At 45.1% G+C, this 19,052-nt stretch overlaps 1 protein-coding gene across 1 annotated transcript in view; it reads right to left on the reverse strand.

Annotated features, from left to right (window-relative positions):
- PITRM1 (pitrilysin metallopeptidase 1) overlaps window positions 1–19,052 on the reverse strand; it is a gene marked incomplete at its 5' end in the record, with an annotated part of 46,599 nt that overhangs the window by 12,928 nt on the left and 14,619 nt on the right. The window contains 14 exons of the mRNA XM_011967942.1: window positions 124–256; window positions 1,747–1,863; window positions 6,049–6,187; window positions 7,377–7,511; window positions 7,881–7,977; window positions 8,486–8,599; window positions 9,223–9,351; window positions 10,154–10,242; window positions 10,510–10,636; window positions 13,889–14,049; window positions 15,412–15,508; window positions 15,587–15,701; window positions 16,759–16,910; window positions 17,851–17,957. Of these exons, the coding sequence (XP_011823332.1) occupies window positions 124–256; window positions 1,747–1,863; window positions 6,049–6,187; window positions 7,377–7,511; window positions 7,881–7,977; window positions 8,486–8,599; window positions 9,223–9,351; window positions 10,154–10,242; window positions 10,510–10,636; window positions 13,889–14,049; window positions 15,412–15,508; window positions 15,587–15,701; window positions 16,759–16,910; window positions 17,851–17,957 (1,712 nt within the window). The remainder of the gene's footprint in view (window positions 1–123; window positions 257–1,746; window positions 1,864–6,048; window positions 6,188–7,376; window positions 7,512–7,880; window positions 7,978–8,485; window positions 8,600–9,222; window positions 9,352–10,153; window positions 10,243–10,509; window positions 10,637–13,888; window positions 14,050–15,411; window positions 15,509–15,586; window positions 15,702–16,758; window positions 16,911–17,850; window positions 17,958–19,052) is intronic.

A 19,052-nucleotide genomic window follows, 5' to 3' on the forward strand; every position in this document is an offset into this window, starting at 1 on the left:
TACTTACACACTAACATTGTAAGCTGTGATTCACTGAAGGTAATTCCTACTGATGCATTAGAACAACACAGATATGCACACAAAGCAGATGTTAGTAAGACACGCAAGGGTGTGCGATCATACTTGGTGAGGACGCTGCAGAAGAGGGGCACATAGGGCCTCAGCTCCTCGGGGAGTGTGTTCAGGCTGGAGAAGGCCCGGAAATACACCATGCCATTGGTGGGCTGGGCGCAGTACTGAACAGGGATATCTCCGGCTAGAAAAAAAAAAAAGGATTTAATTTTTATTGTTGCCAGTAAAATTTAAACCACTTATAATATTTAAAAAACGCTATTTATTGCTTTTCAAGCATGGAGGTTTAAGACTTATACTAGAGTTTATATAAACTTCTCTATTGTATTTTCATGATAAAAAACTGGAAGTGTCTTCAATAGTAAAGTAACCCGCGCTCTCCAAGGAAAGGGAAAGGAAGGACAGAACCACGACCTTCTGGTCTCACAACTGCAAGTTCCAGTTACCCAACCTCTCCCCGTCAACCAGAGAGAACTCCGACCAGGTGCCCCCAAGAACCCCCAGGCCCACATCGCACCCGTCCTCAGCGCTGCTCATCTTCCCCAACAGGCCCTGCCACCCTCTGGCCCCACAACAGAAGGCTGCCCCAGGGCCCCAAACAAGGCTCCTGGTGTCCCCCACCCACTCTTCCTGACCTCTTGAGGGGAGGGCTGGGCACTCAGCTTTGTACGTAGGTCCCTACCTAGCAGAGCGCCCTAGACCAGCGGAGGGACCAAGGCATGGAAGGATGACTGATTTATTCTCACTCTTAGCGAACACTTAATGAGATTCACAGACAAAATCTGCCAGGGTTAACAGATCAGAGAGATGTCAGCCTCGATTTCCACTCACATGCGCGCGCGCACACACACGAAAATAAACAGGATACAAACACGACAAGCGCTGTTAGAAGACAAAAGGCGGGCTGGAGATGCTTCACAGGACTCAGGGATGCCCAGGGTGAAATCCCATCCCTGTCCTCGAGGTGCAAGTGACAGCCATGCTGCCCTCAGCTCAGTCACGTCCGGCCACACCTGCTGGTAAGCTCAGCATCAACACCGTCCCAGGTGAGGTTACCCCAAAGACACCTCTCCAGCTACCAGCCAGGAGCGAGAGAGAAAGGAGGCACCCTGAGAACTCAAAAGCAGCGACAGACCATGGAACAAAAAGTACCACGGAACGAAAGGTGCCACGGAACGAAACATGACATGGAACAAAACGTGTCACGGAATGAAATGCCAGGACACAGCAGGGGGATAAACTTGGCCTCCAACTTCCTTTCAACTCAACACCCACCCTTCCGGGGGTCTCATCCCTCTGCTTCCTCCATGCTGATGGCAGGGTAAACAGCTGGGACAAAGGGCTCTGAGGATGCCTCTATTTTTTAAACTGCACTTAATACAGTCACAGCATAACCCAAATCCTCATTTGATTCTAGAAGCAGGAAATCAGAGCACCCTATCAAACCCCTCTCAGGAACACACACATAGGCTCTTACTGAGTGAACGCGTCTATCACCACTGAGAGTTAGGAACAAGGTAGAAGACAGGTATGGAGCAAGACTATGAACGCACAGGGCTGCTCAAGTGTTTGAGGGAAAACCTCCAAGACGTGATTCTATTGCTTCTGTGAGGAGCGATATTTAATTTCCCCAAGGACCCCGAGACCCAGGAAAAGCATAGTGTTCACAGTGACCTGTCAGGACCACGTCCAACTCTGTGACAGGTATGGTGGGCTCAATATCTGAAACTTTCAACGCTGGCAGACAAGAGGCATCTTGAGGTTTGCTTTGTTGAGTCCGTAATTCTAAACCTAAAAAAGAAACAAGAAAAAGGAATAATCAGGGCCATAATTAAAAGGACTGATGCAACTTATCTTCTATGTTATTATCTTACATCCAGAATTAGCCGTCCATGCCACGTGTGGGGAATACGGGAGCACGATGGTTTGCAAAGTATCTCCTACTTCCAGGCTGACCAGATTTAGATGCACTAATAACCCCCTTAGTGGGAAGCCCTTTTCCTAATTGTCATTTTCAATTACTGAACATTCTACTGGGGAGGGGTGGTTTGCTCAAGAAGCTTCTCCTGCACCCTCCAAAGTTTACATTAAACAGATTCGACTTGTTTTCAGAGCTTTCAAACCACTTCTTGTTGGACTGACATTTAGTGATCTTTATACTTATCTTTTTTGTTTTCAGACACGGCCTGGCTCTGTCACCCAGGCTGGAGTACAGTGGCACCATCTCAGCTCACTGCGGCCTCTGCCTCCTGGGCTCAAACGATCCTCCTGCCCTAGCCTCATGACTAATTTCTTTTTTTTTTTTTTTTTGTAGAGACGAGGCTTTGCCATGTTGCCCAGGCTGTCTCAAACTCCTGACCTCAAGTGATCCTCTCACCTTGGCCTCCCAAAGTGCTGGGATTCCTGGCATGAGTCACCGCACCTGGCCCTATACTCGTTTTCTATTGTTTCATTTTCACTAATTTCAACAAAAGACTTACACAATCACATAAATCACACAAATTACAGTGGTGCTTAGAAAGACACTTCCTGGGCCTGACAGTCCATTCATCAATGAGGGAGGCAGCACCTTTACAGCGGACCCCTCCACCGAGCCACAGCCTATGCGGAAGATCCTAAGACCCAGGCGTGCCCCCCGCCCTGACGGCCATCAGTGAAGCGGCTTCACAGTGCTACACGGTGCCAAGCAAGTACACGAGTGCACGATTCCACGACTCCCGGGGCGGGCTGTGCCGGGTTCCCGCTTTAACTCAGTCCCCGCAGACAGCACTCCTGGTGTCTGCTGGGCTGACCTCCCCCATGTTCCATTTCCACCTTCTGAAGTGCCCCGAGAGCGTGCCACACACTTAGACACAGGACTTTGGGGCACAGTGAGCATCTCAGGCACTGTCGCCCCTCCACAGGTGCCCCACCGTGGGCTCCAGCCCTTCCGCCCCCCTCTGGAGCTGCAACTGCCATCAACAACCACCCCCGCTCCCAGTGGCATCTGGAGCTCAGGCTCCCAGTGGCAAGGAGCTCAGACCCGGACTCTACAGGCTTCCCCTGCCAGCTCGCCACCTACCTAACGTCTTGACTTTGCCGACCTCATGCCACGCGGAGGTTTTGTAATCTGTGGCTTTGCCAGGAAGCTCCCTCCTGCCTCTTCCCTTACCCGGCGTTCCCCGTGGTTCCTGGGCCCACTGCACTAGAGCACGCCACAGCTACCCTGACATCCCAGAGCTCCTTCTCTGAACACACTCACTCACAGTGGGCAGAAAAAGCCTCTGGCACGTTCTCTTCTCTGTTTCCTTTCAGCACATCACACACTCCCTGATGGTGGAGGCTTTACCCCTTCACAGTGCTTAAGACACAAGACCAGAAATCAGAAGATTCAAGCTTTTACTAGTTTCCCATTCACCTCTTCTGCACTGTTGTTCTCTACAGATTGGCTTTAACTCACAGAATCCTAACACTGCCGTGCACACTTGAAGACTTACTGACCTGAAATAACCATCACCGCACTAGCACTGTGCCCTCCTTTTAAGGAGCTCTGCAGTGAGTGTGTAAAGGAGAACCCTGTAGTGTGAGCACTGCTCATTAACCTACTGGTTTGGACTACAGTATACTGGGTTTTCTCAAAGCACAGCTCTGAGGTCAGGCCAACGAATATGAAGTAATTTAGGAAACGTACAACCTCTTGCCTACTCATGGAATTATCTTGTGTACTCATGAGTAACTTCAGTTAAAAGTGGGAAGATTGGAGCTTGTCAATTATCACAAAACAGAGCTTAAAAAAAAGACTAAGGTTTAAAAAAAAACAGCTTAAAACAGTTGTCTCTAAACAAGAATTCAGATAGAAATAAGAACAGATTACAAGTTGACATTAATTTTTCTTTTACTACATGATATAACTTCAACCTTAGCATGATCAAAATGAAGTCACTTACTTTCCACCTAACGGCCACTCTTACCTTCTGACAATTTCTCACCGAATCCCAGCCCAACTAGTTTTTTTTTTTTTTTTTTTTTTTTTTTTTTTTGAGACGGAGTCTCGCTCTGTCACCCAGGCTGGAGTGCAGTGGCATGATCTTGGCTCGCTGCAAGCTCCGCCTCCTGGGTTCAAGCCATCTTCCTGCCTCAGCCTCCCGAGTAGCTGGGACTACAGGTGCCGCCACCGCGCCCGGCTAATTTTTTGTATTTTTAGTAGAGACGCGGTTTCACCATGTTAGCCAGGTTTCGATCTCCTGACCTCGTGATCCGCCATCCTCAGCCTCCCAAAGTGCTGGGATTACAGATGTGAGCCACTGCGCCCAGCCCCAACTAGCTTTTTTAACAGGAGAAGTATGTGTGTATGTGTTGCATATATTTTTAAATGGCTTTATTAATACATAACTTACAAGCAATAATATTCACAATTTTAAAGACACAAGTCAGTAAGTTCTGAAAATTGTGGCAAGTTATGAAGCCACCACATCACAGTACTGGGCCTTTCTAGCACCCCCAAAACTCTCCCATCCCCTCTACAGTCAACCAACCCCCAACCCTGGGCCTCCAGCACTTCTCATCCACTCTCTGTCCCTGCAGCTCTGCCACATCCACGGCTTCCCATGAATGGTCTTGGTATGTCACCTGGCTCCTGGCTTCTTTCCCTTTGTGGGAAGTTTCTGAGATGCACCAATACCAAGGGTGCATCATTGTCGTGCTCCTTCGCAGCTAGTGGCATTTCTTTGTAAGGATGTATGTGTTGATGGAAGTCTGGGTTGTTTCAAGTTTTGTGTGGATACCTGTTTCCATTTCTCTGGAAGGAACGTTAGGAGCGGGGCCTTCCTGGTCCGTGCATGTTGGCTGGCACTGTGAGAACTGTGACCCTGTTTCCTAGGTGGCCACACCATTTTGGCTCCTTTGGCAGTGTGTGAGCATTCATTCCCCCTGCCCTTCAGGACTGACGACATTTGGTGCCGGCAGTAATTTTTAAACTGCTAGTCATTCTAGTAGGTGTATAATGGTATATCACTGTAGTTTTAATCTGCATTTTCCTGATAATTATGATACATTTCCCTAAGAAAGTAATGAGATTATTTCCATGTAATGATTTATGTGCCTAGTTGCCATTAGGATCTCTTCGATGACATCTGTCAAAATCTTTTGCCCATGCGTTAATTGGGTTGAGCGCTCTCATGACTGAATTGTTGGTTTTTCGTGTATTCTGAATACGGGCCTTGATCAGACACCACTTTTGCAAATGTTTTTTCCCAGAGGCCGAACTACTTGTAAGAATCCATCTGGGTCCCCTTCTCTCCCGCAGCCGCTCCTGCTGCCACTGCCAAAATCCCCTGCCTCTCAGCAGTTTCCTCCATCCAATTTCTCTGTTTTTCTGCAAAACTATCCCGAATAAGGCTGCTGCTACGCTGCTCACTGACCTGGCAGTTCTCCTGCCTTAATCCGTGAAGCACCCATGTGCTCCCCGTCTTCCACACAGGCCCTCCCCAGGGCCACCGGGCACACCTGTCTCCCCTACACACGCTGTCTTCCCTCCATGCCCAACGCTCCACCATCCCTGTGTGCCCCACGCCTGTCCCACAGAATCTTGGTGTTGCTCTGCGGCTGACACACACCCCCTCTATGCCTGAGACAGGCCTCTTCCCAACACACAGCTCTCACTGTCCACTCTGCTCACAGGCCATGCAACACGCACTGCAACATAACAATGGTACTGGCATGTTATGGCACCTGATAAATACAAAGTATTCACAAAATCTGTAAAATACATACATCTTTCCAAGCTACTTCTTTTCAGTGACTCCTGCCTTTCCTACTGAGCTATGAGGGCAATTTTCTGAAATTATCTGAACCCACTGCACCGAACGTGAGCGCTGTCGGTGCCCAGTGGACACCTGTTGGTTGAAATAATACCTGTCTCCAACTATTAACTCACTAACAAGTGCACTCGGCCTGAGTGCAGGTCAGGCCTCGCCGGCTCGGAAGGAAGCCTCGGACCTTTCTCGTAGATCTGCTGCCTGTCTCCGGGGGACAGAGCTTCGACCTTCTGCTTGAGCTTCGTGGCTTCCACTTGTGCCTGCTTCTCATGATACTTGTCATCTGGCCTCATCGACAAAGTCAGCTTATGCTGGTTATTCTGCAGCAACCACAGCAACAACAAAAGCCAAGTGAAAACAAGACCTTATTACAACCTAGCACTCAACAAGCTTCTGCTGGTGTGTTCTTGGTCCTGTGGTTCCACTTTCCCACTTTAAAAATAGTAATAATAGAACGAACCTCAAGAGTTGTTTTGCCGATGAAAGTACACAAGTCTTATAAAACGCTTACCACCATACCTGCCTGTGTAGTAGTTACAGAATTCAAAAACGCTATTATTCTACTATTATCATCATTATGGTCATTAGGTCTTAAGCATATCAATACTAAACATTTTCACTACATCTTAGTTGTAAAAAGGTTTGCACTTTTAAGTACTATAGATCTTGGATTTTAGTCTAAATTGAAGTTAATACAGAATTCTATTTTTTGTCTAGTGTTCATTCTACTATTAACTTCTAAAAGGCTAGAACTATATTTCCCATTCGATACTTTATAAATTATTAGAACAAAACACATGTTGATGTAATACAAAAATAAACGTTAGGTTATTTCATGTACTTTCCTTGTTTCAACAATTAAAAAAACTACACATGCACAAAATGCTCCCATATAAAATACTACAGAGGTAAGATAACTCGAAGACACCAGAATTCACGGAAAATAACTTACAATCGCTGAGAGAAGCTGCAGGTCAAGTTATTAAATCGTACCTCATGCCTAAAACAACGGAACCTACTGGAGAGTTCCCCTTCAAAGTAGACAACAGTCTTTCCCACCATGGGAACACTTTTTAAAAGTTCTACCATAATAATGAGTACAAAGCAAGGAACAGGCAACCAAGTACAACTGCCCAAAAATCTGAGAAAACAAACGCACAAGCATCAAAAGTATTCACTCATGAAAACCAGAAGATTCATTACACTTGGGTGACTGTTCTCCTATTTTATATTCTTCTACTAATAAAAGAACAATATATGCAAATGTTTTGTTCACACACACATACATATATTCACATACTAAAAATGCACACAGACATTCATCTAAAAAAAACTCTCAACTTGCATTACAATCTGGAAAATAAAGTTAATGTAAGCATTTTTTAATTAGAAATTCAGTCACCCATTAACAGAAATTACTTAAATGTATAGATTATGTTTCTAATATTCCTTTCATTAGTATAAAATTCAACTTCAAAATTAGAGAAATGAATTATCCAACTTTCTTACCTTAAAATACTGTTTTACTTTTTCTTGCAAAAATTTTGGATTTTCCTGCAGGCACTGTCTGAATTTAGCCAACTGATTTCCCAACTTCAGGAGCTCCACAGGGTCCCCGTCGTGGTTCCAGCAAGAAGCTATGTACTGGAAGGAAGATTTCCACATCCACAACGCAGCTGGTACCACACAGTACAACCTCCACAAACAGCCCAGACTTGATATTAAGATCCTAGTTTCTATGTTTAAATATACCACAGCTGATTGTTTATAACAAAAGTCGTGTAATTATTTGGATGGAGAAACCAAAAACTTACTTTAGCTCTATTTTGTTCTAATAAAATAAAAACCACAGGCTGAAATAATGTTTAGGAAATAACCAACAGACTACTAGTTATAAATCCTTACCCATTTAAAGTAATCTATTTCACATAAAAATATCAAAAAGCCAATTAAGCTAGTAACAAGACAAAACATCTATTATAAAAGTAAATTTGTTGTTGAGAAATCACTTACTGATGTCAGCATCAGCCCAAAGCTGGTAGACTGATGTTTCATCTGTATTTCAATTTTATGAAGTAAAGCCTCAATCCGATCATCTTCAAATCCTTTCCTAAAGAATACAATGAAGAACAAAGATGGGCCAGACACAATGGCTCATGCTTGTAATCCCAGCACTTCGGGAGGCCAAGGCAGGAGGACTGCTTGAGGCCAGGAGTTTAAGATCAGCCTGGGCAACATAGAGAAAGCCCATCTCTAACATACAAAAATTAGCTGGGCATGGTGGTGTGCACCCTAGTTCCAGCTACTTGGGAGGCTGAGGTGGGAGGATCACCTGAGCCCGGTAGGGGAGGAAAATGCAGTGAGCTGAGATCACGCCACTGCACATCAGGCTTGGTGACAAAGTGAGACCCTGTCTCAAAACGAAACAAAAACCTAAGATATAGAAGAGTTTTAGAAACAAAAAGTGGCAGAGATAACATTTAAACAACTTAATATGAACAAATGCATATTATATGACAGAGAGGGAAGGCCCAAACAATGGATCAGGCTCAGCTCCTCCCAAAAAGTACGCAGAAATGAGGAACGAAAGCAGACTGTTACAAATAGGCCACACTTACTCAACTACTTCATCAATCGTTCTGTCTACGAGGCTTCCGACTGTCTCAATGTCTTTCTCTGCAATCCCTTGGAGGCCGACACTGAAGTAGGCCTCCCTCGTGTAGCCATTATATCTAGAAGACAAAACCAGACATGATGCACTGGAATCCAGGCACGTTCATCATGCCCTCGTCATATGCTTGATTTAAAGATCAGAATGAAGTGCTTCCAACTCCAGCCCCTCCACTGAAAAGTGCATTCAAGCAGTGTTCTCAAGTAATTGGTTCCATGTACGTCTATGTCATTTTTACATCTTTTTTTAAAAATTAAATTTAAACTTTTGAGTTATGGCAGGATAAATATCAAAACAGAGAACTGCTAAGTTTTACACAATTTTAAAAATTTCTAATACTTAATGACCTGACCTGTAAGAGACAACAGCATGACATTCTGAGGCCCTGGAAAAGCTGCCTTTGTGTTGGGTGTTTTATTTTGGACAAACGCCCCCTTGAGGGGACAGAAATGGCTGGCACTGGATCCAGGATCCCATCCAGAGCTCCCTGATGGGGGCAGCCATCCTGTGCACCATGAGACACTCAGCAACTTCCTGGTCCACCATCTTCCAGTTATAGCGATCAAAAATCCAAAAATGGTCCAGATATTGTCAAGTGAGGGGTGGGGACAGGGTGTGGAGGTGAAGGAGCAAAACTGCCCCCAACCAATCAGAACTACTGATCTAATCTAATCATAAACTCACCCAACATCAGGAGAAAAGTCTGTGCCAAGGCCAGATTCAATCAAGGCTTTGTAAAAGGGAGAATTGGGCCCAGAAGTCAAGAGTGAAGACAGAAGACTTAATGTGAAGGCTTCGAATGTGTCGGTGATGCTGCATTGGGGAAAAAAAAAAAAAAAAAAGGAAAGGGGAGGTAAGAGAAAAGGGAAAATCATTGGCCCTTATGCACATTTTATTTAGAATCACTACACATCTTTCTAGAAATTCTTGCATTTCAACATTTTAACAATTTTATGAGCAAAAGAGAATTTCCCTTAAATACCGGGATTTTTGAGGGGGGACACAAACCATAAAATTAACTGCACTGCACATGAAATGCTCCCCATGTGACAGCCTGCTAGGCACTTTCCACATGTGATTTAAATGACAGGCACAGTGGCAGCACCATTAAGGAGACAAGGAACAAGCCAGGAGAGGTGCCAGCCACGGAGCTGCAGGCTGAGCACGGGAGGGCCCAGAGCCTTCCCTTCCTGAACACCTCCGGCACGGTTCTGACCTACTCTCGTGAAACCACCGGAATTACAAAGTTTTGTATGTGGTGTATTTTGCCGAGGCGCGTGTTCACAGTACCATTCTCACACTCAAAGGGACCTGTGACCTCAAAATATGAGCAATTGCTGGTCTGAGGCAGTCTTTTCTCTGTAGGAAGAAAGCTTTGACATACAATAAGTAAATTACTTTTCTTCCAGAGGGCTATCAAAAATGATTTTCCTCAAAAACCATTTCGGATGTTATTAAAAACTTTGACATTCTGTTCTCTTTTCCTAAAATCCACTTAACCCCTGAATCCTCTGTATTAATTTATAGTCAATTGTAGAACTCACTTCTGAACCTTCTAATAGGAATATTTTCCTCATGTTTTTGTCTTGTATGAGCTTTGACAGCATATACTCACTCCGGTAAGAGGAAGCTAACGCTGACGGTTGTTTGCTTAGAGGGATCTGTAGCAAATGAATCCGGGCCACATGTTATCTGGAATTCCCTCTGTAAAATGACGTGACCTTGTGAGTAGGCATAGTGTCTGACAGTTGTTAACTACTCTACGTTATCTGGATACACAAAATGGACCGAAACATGCTTTCCGCTAAGTTAACTTTCTTTTCAAACAAATAACTATTCTTTTGGTTTGTAAAGATCTCCCACACTCTGTACCGACCATGACAGCCTCTGAAATCCCATCATGAACACCCAGTCCAAGTCCTCATGTCAACATATTTACCAGGCAGGCCACAAACACAGTGGGGCACTCACAGGCTTGTCCCAGGGTGTCTGAGCTGGCACCGAGGTGCTTGGTTCGATTTTCTGGAATTTGCTCAGTGCTTCCTCATGAATTTGTTTCAGATGCTGTTCTAATGGAAAATTACCATACGTGAAGAACCTAAAATTTTAAGGGAATATAATTAGTCTGTTTTAGTTTAAAAGATGTGAGATCAAGTGCTGTCTTTTTCACTGAAACACAGTACACACGAGCGCCCCTTACCCAAGGTCTCGCCTTTCGGTTTCAGTCACCTTTACTCAACCAAGGTCCAAAAATATCATGGAACTTCGAGATACCAAAATTCACGTAACTTATCACAGTATACTGTCATAATTGTTCTATTTTATTATTGTTGTTGTTAACCTCTCACTGTGCCTAATGTATAAATTCAACGTTCATCACAGGGCATGGTGCTATTCCTGGCTTTAGGCAACCGCTGGAGTGCAGTGGCACCATCACAGCTCACTGCAGCCTCAAGCAATTCTCCTGCCTCTGCCTCCTGAGTAGCTGGAGTGCAATGATGCAATCTCAGCTCACTGCAACCTCCACCTCCTGGGTTTAAATAATTCTTCTGCCTCAGCCTCCCAAATAGCTGGGATTACAGGTGCCCACCACCACGTCCAACTAATTTTTGTATTTTTAGTAGAGATAGGGTTTCACCATGTTGGTTAGGCTGGTCTCAAACTCCTGACCTCAGGTGATCTCCCCACCTCGGCCTCTCAAAATGCTGGAATTACAGGCATGAGCTACCATGCCCAGTGGGCTAATTTTTAAGTTTTAGAGATGGGTTCTCACTGTTACTCTTGCTGGTCTCAAACTCCTGGCCTCAAGCAATTCTCCCATCTTGGCCTCCCAAAGTGCTTGAATTTGCAGGCATGAGCCACCACACCTAGCCAGAAATTGATCTTTCATTTTAAACTTCATCTAGAGACGTGACAAAAACCAAATGAGGTATTTGTTAAAATACTTTATAACCCTAGATACAGTAATAGAGTAATCCAACTGACAATTTCACAAAACTCAATTTTTGGCAACAAGTTCAAGGTTATACATGTTAATAAAGATACCACATTTATTCAACCAGAGGAAAAAGGTTACAATGACAGAATTTATCTTTTTCTTTACTATGTTGCCTGAGCTATGGTTAAGGTTTGGGGAACTAGTATCTTAAAGAACCTTCAGAAATTTCTCATTCTAGAATTTAGAAACAAATTTTACACTCTTAGGGTTGAGAGAAACCAAGACCAATCACCACCCCTAGTGTCCAGATGCTACTCTCCAAAGGCCCTTCCCCATTGGCCACAGAAATCAGAGCTCCCTGGGAAACAGACAGTTCAGCCTCTGGAGCAGGAGGGCCTGGCTGTGCCTGCATTAGGGAGGTGGGGGTGGGGGCGTAGAAACCAAAGAAGTGAGACCAAAACGGGCCAACAGCTGTGGCAAATGTGGGCATAAAAATAAATTCCATCTGATCACATAGTCTCAAATATATACACATACAGAAATATTCGTGAGGTCACAGTGGTACTAAAAAACAAAACAAAGATGACTGGGGGGAAAAAAGAAGAAAAGAAAGAACTCTCTTCTCCATGTTGGGCGCAGTGGCTCACGCCTGTAATCCCAGCACTTTGGGAGGTCAAGGTGGGCAGACTGTTTGAACTCAGGAGATCGAGACCAGCCTGGGCACCACAGCGAGACTCTGTCTCTACAAAAAATATAAGCACTAGCTGGGCATGGGGGTGTGCACCTGTAGTCCCAGCTACTCAGGAGGCTGAGGTGGCCCAGGAGCCTGAGGCTGCAGTAAGCTAAGACCATGCCATTGTAGTCCAGCCTGGGGGACAGAACCAGACCCTGTCTTTAAAAAAAAAAAAAAAACCGCCAGTCTCTTCTGTCAACATTAGAGGTAGTTCCTGCACCACCCGTCCCCCTCAAACTGACTTCCCAGGGAGAGCAGCCACCCCTGCCTTTTCCACAGAACCATATTTCAAGATAACCCGACAGCACCAGCTGATGTGGAGCTCTTCTTTGAAGAAGTCCAGCAAACGAATGAAGAATTACAGAATTTGAAAACTTCACAAACTCTAATAAATGATTCAGGCAATAATCCTCAATGAATATGAAAACCATTAATAGGTTGATGAGGAATTATCACAGGACACCAGAAACTCAAGTGCACCAGATGGTCTGTGGCTGAAGGGAGAAAGCAGATCTTCACAAGACAGTGGCCGACTCTCAGCATGCACCCCGCTGGCGTGAGACCCCCCGGGTGGAGGCAAGCAGGCCTCACAGGATAGTAGGATGTGGCCATCTATGCAGAGCTCCCCACGAGGGACTCTGCTTAAAAAGGCACAGCCTGACTCAAACTAAGTCTTTGGATCTAAGTTCCAGTTCTCAGGAAACACAGGAACATGGCACCCAACACCACACAGGAGCAGCCAGGACACCTGGAGAGTGAGAGCGCCCGGAGGAAACCCGGCCTGCACACTCCTCTGCCGTCCGAGAGGGGGCCCAGGAGAGACCCGGGCCGACCAGGTGTGATCTGTGGGACCCTGTGCAACACACACTTTGGGGCCAACTAGAAAATCTGAATATGGAATAATAGGCAGTTTTATGAAAGTATGTTTTATTCTATTAAAACTGAAAATGGCATTAGCTCATGTAAGAAAAAATCCTCATGTTTTAGGGTCACAAATTCAAATATTTAGGGGTAAATGATGACATTTATAATTTACTTCCAAAAACTTCACAAGGAAAAGGATATCTATTATGTGATAAGTGTTTAGGGGCTCATTATCCTAGTCTACTTTTCTGTATACTTGAAAGTTTTCATAATTGTTTTTATATAAACTAACCTTGCAAATATGTTTTTACATTAGCATTTATATGTAAATTATTAGTGTTTTATATAATACATATAACTATATTATGATAATAACCTTATACTAGTGACATAAGAAACAAGCGATGTATCAGAAAGTGAGGATGTGATGAAGGTTCTGTGACTGCATCCACCATCGGAAGAGCACTTCTCCGTGCCAAGGACAGGCTCAAAGCTTCGCACACACTGGGTTGGGGTGGGCACCATCCATGCACCCCCAACTCTCTACTCAACCAAGCTGGATGTGAGGCAAGAAGCTGGGGGGCTCTAAATGCCGTGTTTGTAACCACCATGCTGAGCCCACTGAAGGGTATCATTGTAAATGTCCAAAATCAATGTCCAAGTAAGACAGGCACACTTAGGCCAAGAATCTTACCTACACTTAGATATTTCTTAAGCATTGCTAAATGTGAGAGACGCCATGTCATGAAATTGGAAGAACACAAACAAGTCAACTTTTCACAATCCACCATCAAACTGTTCCAACAAAATATTACCTAGCATTGCTTGGGTGATAGTGAGTGGCATGAAATTGCTTAAGCTGCTCCCACGTAAGCTCCGGGATGCACAGTGGGTCACCCCCGGAGACCACTGAGTAAGTGTGGTCGGGAAGAAGTCTGTTTTGAAGGTGCTGGGAGAATATCCTCTCATTGTCTGTCTTGAAACGTGAAATAAATAAATAAATAAGAATATATACATGTAAAATAATACACACACGCTACATTACTTACAATATACCCAATTGATCACATTCTGGTGCATATGCCTGTAATACTTTGTAAATAAAACTGTTCTAATGGTTAAAAAAAAAAAAAAACAAAAGACACCCCGGCAGGCATTAACACCGTATTCAATCACTCATCACCCATGCACAGGACCCAAGGACTGAGAACAATGGACTTTTTGATGTGTGTTGCAACAAACGCATAGCCGAGGGCTGTAAATCGGAGGGATCACCAGGTCTGCCCACCAGCCAGGAGGGAAGTGGGGAGCAGCTCTCACCCCAACTTGAGTTTTAAGAAGACTCCTTGGAAGAAAAGACCACCAAATTGAGAATGAAAAGGTAAGAAATAGTTCACCAGCTGAGGGGGGCTACGGGAATCAGAGAGCAGGCCACCCACGAGCCTCAGGGACACCAGCACAGGCAGGTTGTCAAAGTCACAAGGGGACATGAAGACACGGGCCCAGGACAGCTGCTCTTAATCCAAAATGGTCTCAAGACTCCTTTACACTCTGAAAAATTAACCCATTTATGCCTGAGGTTGCAATTTTTTTTGTAAAAATTCAGACCTTGGCAATGACCTTGAGCTGTAGGATATAAATAACTCCCACAAGCTTAGGATTCCAATAATGGAACACTAGGCATAAATGGGTTTTAATGAGGACCCAAGCAGCTTTCGATTATGTGGGCTTTTTTGCCTGTGTAGGTGCCTGTATGTGTTGATATAATTTTTCTATATTCTAAATTAAAGCTGAGACATTTAAAAAATACTTATGCATTAAGGTAAGCCATCATTACATGTTAATATAAATATGTTTGAAAAATATTTCTCATAACAAAGTAAAAAACTGACTACTTAGAGTGATGCTGTGTTGCCTTTTTTGCAAACCTCTGTAGTGTCTGGCTCAGAGGTGAAGCTGGACTCCCCCATCTGCTCTGTATCCAGCTCGCTGCGTGTCACACACCTCGCCACGCAGCCTCTAGAAAGTACACCATGTACTTGGCAAGAATGAGTGAAAAAGACAATGTGTTGCTAGTGGTATGAAAATAGCTTTTCTCTCGCTGCAGATCATACACGGGGGTCCTCAGACATGGTCTGAGACATGGTCTGAGACAGCAGCCTGGCCCCGCTACCCCCTGGCTTCTGCTCACAGCACTGACCCAGCTAATCTAAGAACATGTCACCTATAATGAAAATATTAAATAAAAATCAACCATCTTCCAGATGTGTCTGTATCATGGTACTGTACATGGGTAAGGTAAGCTGAACACAACATTAAAAAAAGGAAGAAAACTTACAAACGCTCCCTTCATCTCATTAAAGACGACTCCTTTAAAGACCAAGGGCGTCTGGGGATCGCTAGGATTCTCGTGTTCCAGCCGCCATCCTTCCTGCCTGAGGACAAATAATTATAAGCTGACAGTGACTCAAATACTAAAGTCTGTATCAACTACTTAATCACTCATGACATACCAGAAATCCAGCTCATGTAAACCTGGGAAAAAGGTGGCATCCAAATACACTGAGAGGAGATTCTGAAAGTCCTTGGGATTTTGTGTGGAAAATGGATACAGAGTATAATCACTAGCTGGGTACAAATGAAAAGTGAAATTGTAAAATATAACAGATTTCTACTAAAATTATTGATTCTCAAGCCTCATTTCCCCTTTGTCCTAGGACAGTAAGTTGTAGCTATTTAGATGTGTATAAGAGACAGCTCCCAAGTAGCTGGGACCACAGGCGCCGGCCACCACGCCCGGCTAGTTTTTTGTATTTTTTAGTAGAGACGGGGTTTCACCGTGTTAGCCAGGATGGTCTCGATCTTCTGACCTCGTGATCCGCCCGTCTCGGCCTCCCAAAGTGCTGGGACCACAGGCGCCGGCCACCACGCCCGGCTAGTTTTTTGTATTTTTTAGTAGAGACGGGGTTTCACCGTGTTAGCCAGGATGGTCTCGATCTTCTGACCTCGTGATCCGCCCGTCTCGGCCTCCCAAAGTGCTGGGAATACAGGCGTGAGCCACCGCGCCCGGCCAGTTGTAGCTATTCTTGACATGAGGCAGTGGCTCCATGCTCTGGCCCCTGACCTCAGCAGCTGTCCCAGCTCATCACCCCGAGGGACGGCTTTCCCATCCGGTCTCCGGATCTGCACTCCACGGGCACCAGGGCTTTCTTCAGCGAACACCTGAACTCTCTCAAGTGTCTCCAGAGACTTTCACACGTCTACAAAGACGACCTCATTCTGTAAGAGCGTGGATTTAACCTGCTATTTGATGCCACTCCTTTACAGAGTGCACTGTTCATCGCCACCCTCTCCACTAGTGTCAGTCTTACTAAAAGTCAAACATCAATGTTAGTGGTAACTCTGGAGGCCTGGCATTGTAGCGATATCCCCAAGAGAAAATTGTTTTCAACCTTTCTGGGAAAAGTTCACATACCTTTTATTAAAACACTAGTTTTTATAATCTCGCTACCATGTGGCTTTCCTGAAGGATGAAATTTCTAACGTCCTTCAACTAGACAGGGGTAAAAATTATTCTAGAACATTAATTGCCCACTCCTCTCATCCCTTCTCAGAAACTAACTGAATTCCAGTAGGTGTGCCTGGCAAACCCAAACGCGGTTTCCGTTCAGGATGCTGGTCTTACCTGTGAAGGCGTTCATGAATGTGGAGAGGGACCGGTTCAACATTTTGAAGAAAGGGTCTCTGCACGGATATTTCCGAGACCCACAAAGGATGGTATGCTCAAGAATGTGAGGAACACCAGTACTGTCCATGGGAGTGGTGCGGAACTGCACGCTAGGGAAGAAGGAACAGCATGCTAGGGAAGGGGAGGAACAAGGAACGGAAGGCCAGGGAAGGGGGAGGAACGGAACGCTGGGGAAGAATGACTAGAATGCAAAACGTTCATCTTAGTGCTGCGGACACAGTTCCCATACGCATCATCACCTCAGGCTACTAGAAATCATCATTCCGACACCACAATCCTCCAACACAGGGTTTCCCAACTCTAATGTAAATCACTGATTCAGACTATAAAATTGTATTTTCATGAGATTGTAAGTCCGTGTAAGTTTCTCCTTATTTTTCAAGATGCTCTGTCATGTGGCCGGGCATGGTGGCTCAAGCCTGCAATCCCAGCACTTTGAGAGGCCGAGGCGGACGGATCACGAGGTCAGGAGATCGAGACCATCCTGGCTAACACAGTGAAATCCCGTCTCTACTAAAAAATACAAAAAACTAGCCAGGCAAGGTGGCGGGCGCCTGTAGTCCCAGCTACTTGGGAGGCTGAGGCAGGAGAATGGCGTGAACCCAGGAGGCAGAGCTCAGCTGTGAGCTGAGATCCGGCCACTGCACTCCTCTAGCCTGGGTGACACAGAAAAAAAAAAAAAAAAAAAAAAGATGCTCTGTCAATAAAAATACTAGTGAGATGATATTTTACACCACGTAATGTAGAGTCAGTGCTTTAAATCAAGCTTGTCTAACCCAAAGCCTGCAGTCCGCATGCTCAGGACAGCTTGGAATGCGGCCCAACACAATTCCTACACTTTCTTAAAACATTGCGGTCCTTTATTTATTTATTATTTTTAGCTCATTAACTGTCCTTAGTGTTAGTGTATTTTATGTGTGGCCTGAGACAGTTGCTGTTCTTTCAATGTGGCACAGGGAAGCCAAAAGATTGGACATCCCTGATTTAAATAAAACGTTCAAGACCATGTTCTTACAACGCACCACGTACCTGAACAGATTATTCGTGTCTTCTCTGGCCAGGTGTAAATACCTGGCTCCTGTGTCATCGTGGCTGAGCTTCACTGCCGTCAGGAACAGCTCGGGAACAGATGTCACCTGAGTTAACCAGAAAAACACGACCAGTTAAACAAAATGGCCTTTGAAATGGTGATCTCTGACACACTGAGAAAACTGGCTTTTCTGCCTGAAATTAGATGATGCCGGGAAGCCAGTATTTCAGAGCTGGAGAGAACAGAACCATCCTGTCCAAGTCCCTTATCCTACAAACAAGGAAAGTAAGACCTAAAAAAGGCAGATGAGAATGAGTGTGTGTATATATATATATTTTGAGTGCTTATTACTGGCTAGGTATTTTCCATTTATTTTTTAATTTTTAATTTTTTTTTGGCTAGGCATTTTCTAATCATGTCACATATACTCCTGTGAGGGAGGTATTCTCATCCTCATTTACGGATGAAAAAACTGAGGCTCAGGGTGATGAAACAAGCTGCCCAAATCAGAGCCAGGATTCACCCTGGTGTCTGCCCTTCCCACGGTACTGAGCTGCACCGAAGTAACATAGCACCCTTTCCAACGTCTGCTGAGTGCCCCCTGCTTTTGTGTACTGCACCTCAGTAACACAGCACCCCTTCCAACATCGGCTGTGTGCCTCCTGTTTCTGTGCATATAATCTCCTGTAGTGCGCAGAACCGGCCTGCAGGGAGGGGAAATGCTGGAGTGGGCTAGCTGGCGACAGTGGGGAGAGGCTCCAGGATCAGTCTTTGCTTCTCCTAGTGTGGGATGGATTCTCGGTGGTAGCTGGAAGCACAAAGCTGGGGCTTCCAGAACAGCTGGAGGGGCCAGGAGGCTAGAAATGCCCCCAAAAAAGCTGAAAGACTCCCCACTTCTGAGCGGGGTGGAAGGTCTTCTCGTACTTTAGGTAAGCCTCCTGGTAAGTGTCCATACTTCTCGGTACGAAAGAAACTGTCTTCTCTTTTAGTCATGCCAGCCGGCCCTCTCCCTCAATCACATACCACGTCCCTGTGATCACCACAACACTTGCCACCCCCTCCGTCCAGGTGCCATGAGTCACCTGGCCAAGCGCACACAGCAAGTCACTGGCACAGATGAGACCTCAGGTCTCCTCAGCCCAATCTAGGGAGCCTGCCATCCAACAGTCATGCATAAGCGGCCCACTATGACCTGCATCAT

Source organism: Mandrillus leucophaeus, unplaced genomic scaffold (assembly GCF_000951045.1).
Source record: "Mandrillus leucophaeus isolate KB7577 unplaced genomic scaffold, Mleu.le_1.0 Scaffold82, whole genome shotgun sequence".
Taxonomy (NCBI): Eukaryota; Metazoa; Chordata; class Mammalia; order Primates; family Cercopithecidae; genus Mandrillus; species Mandrillus leucophaeus.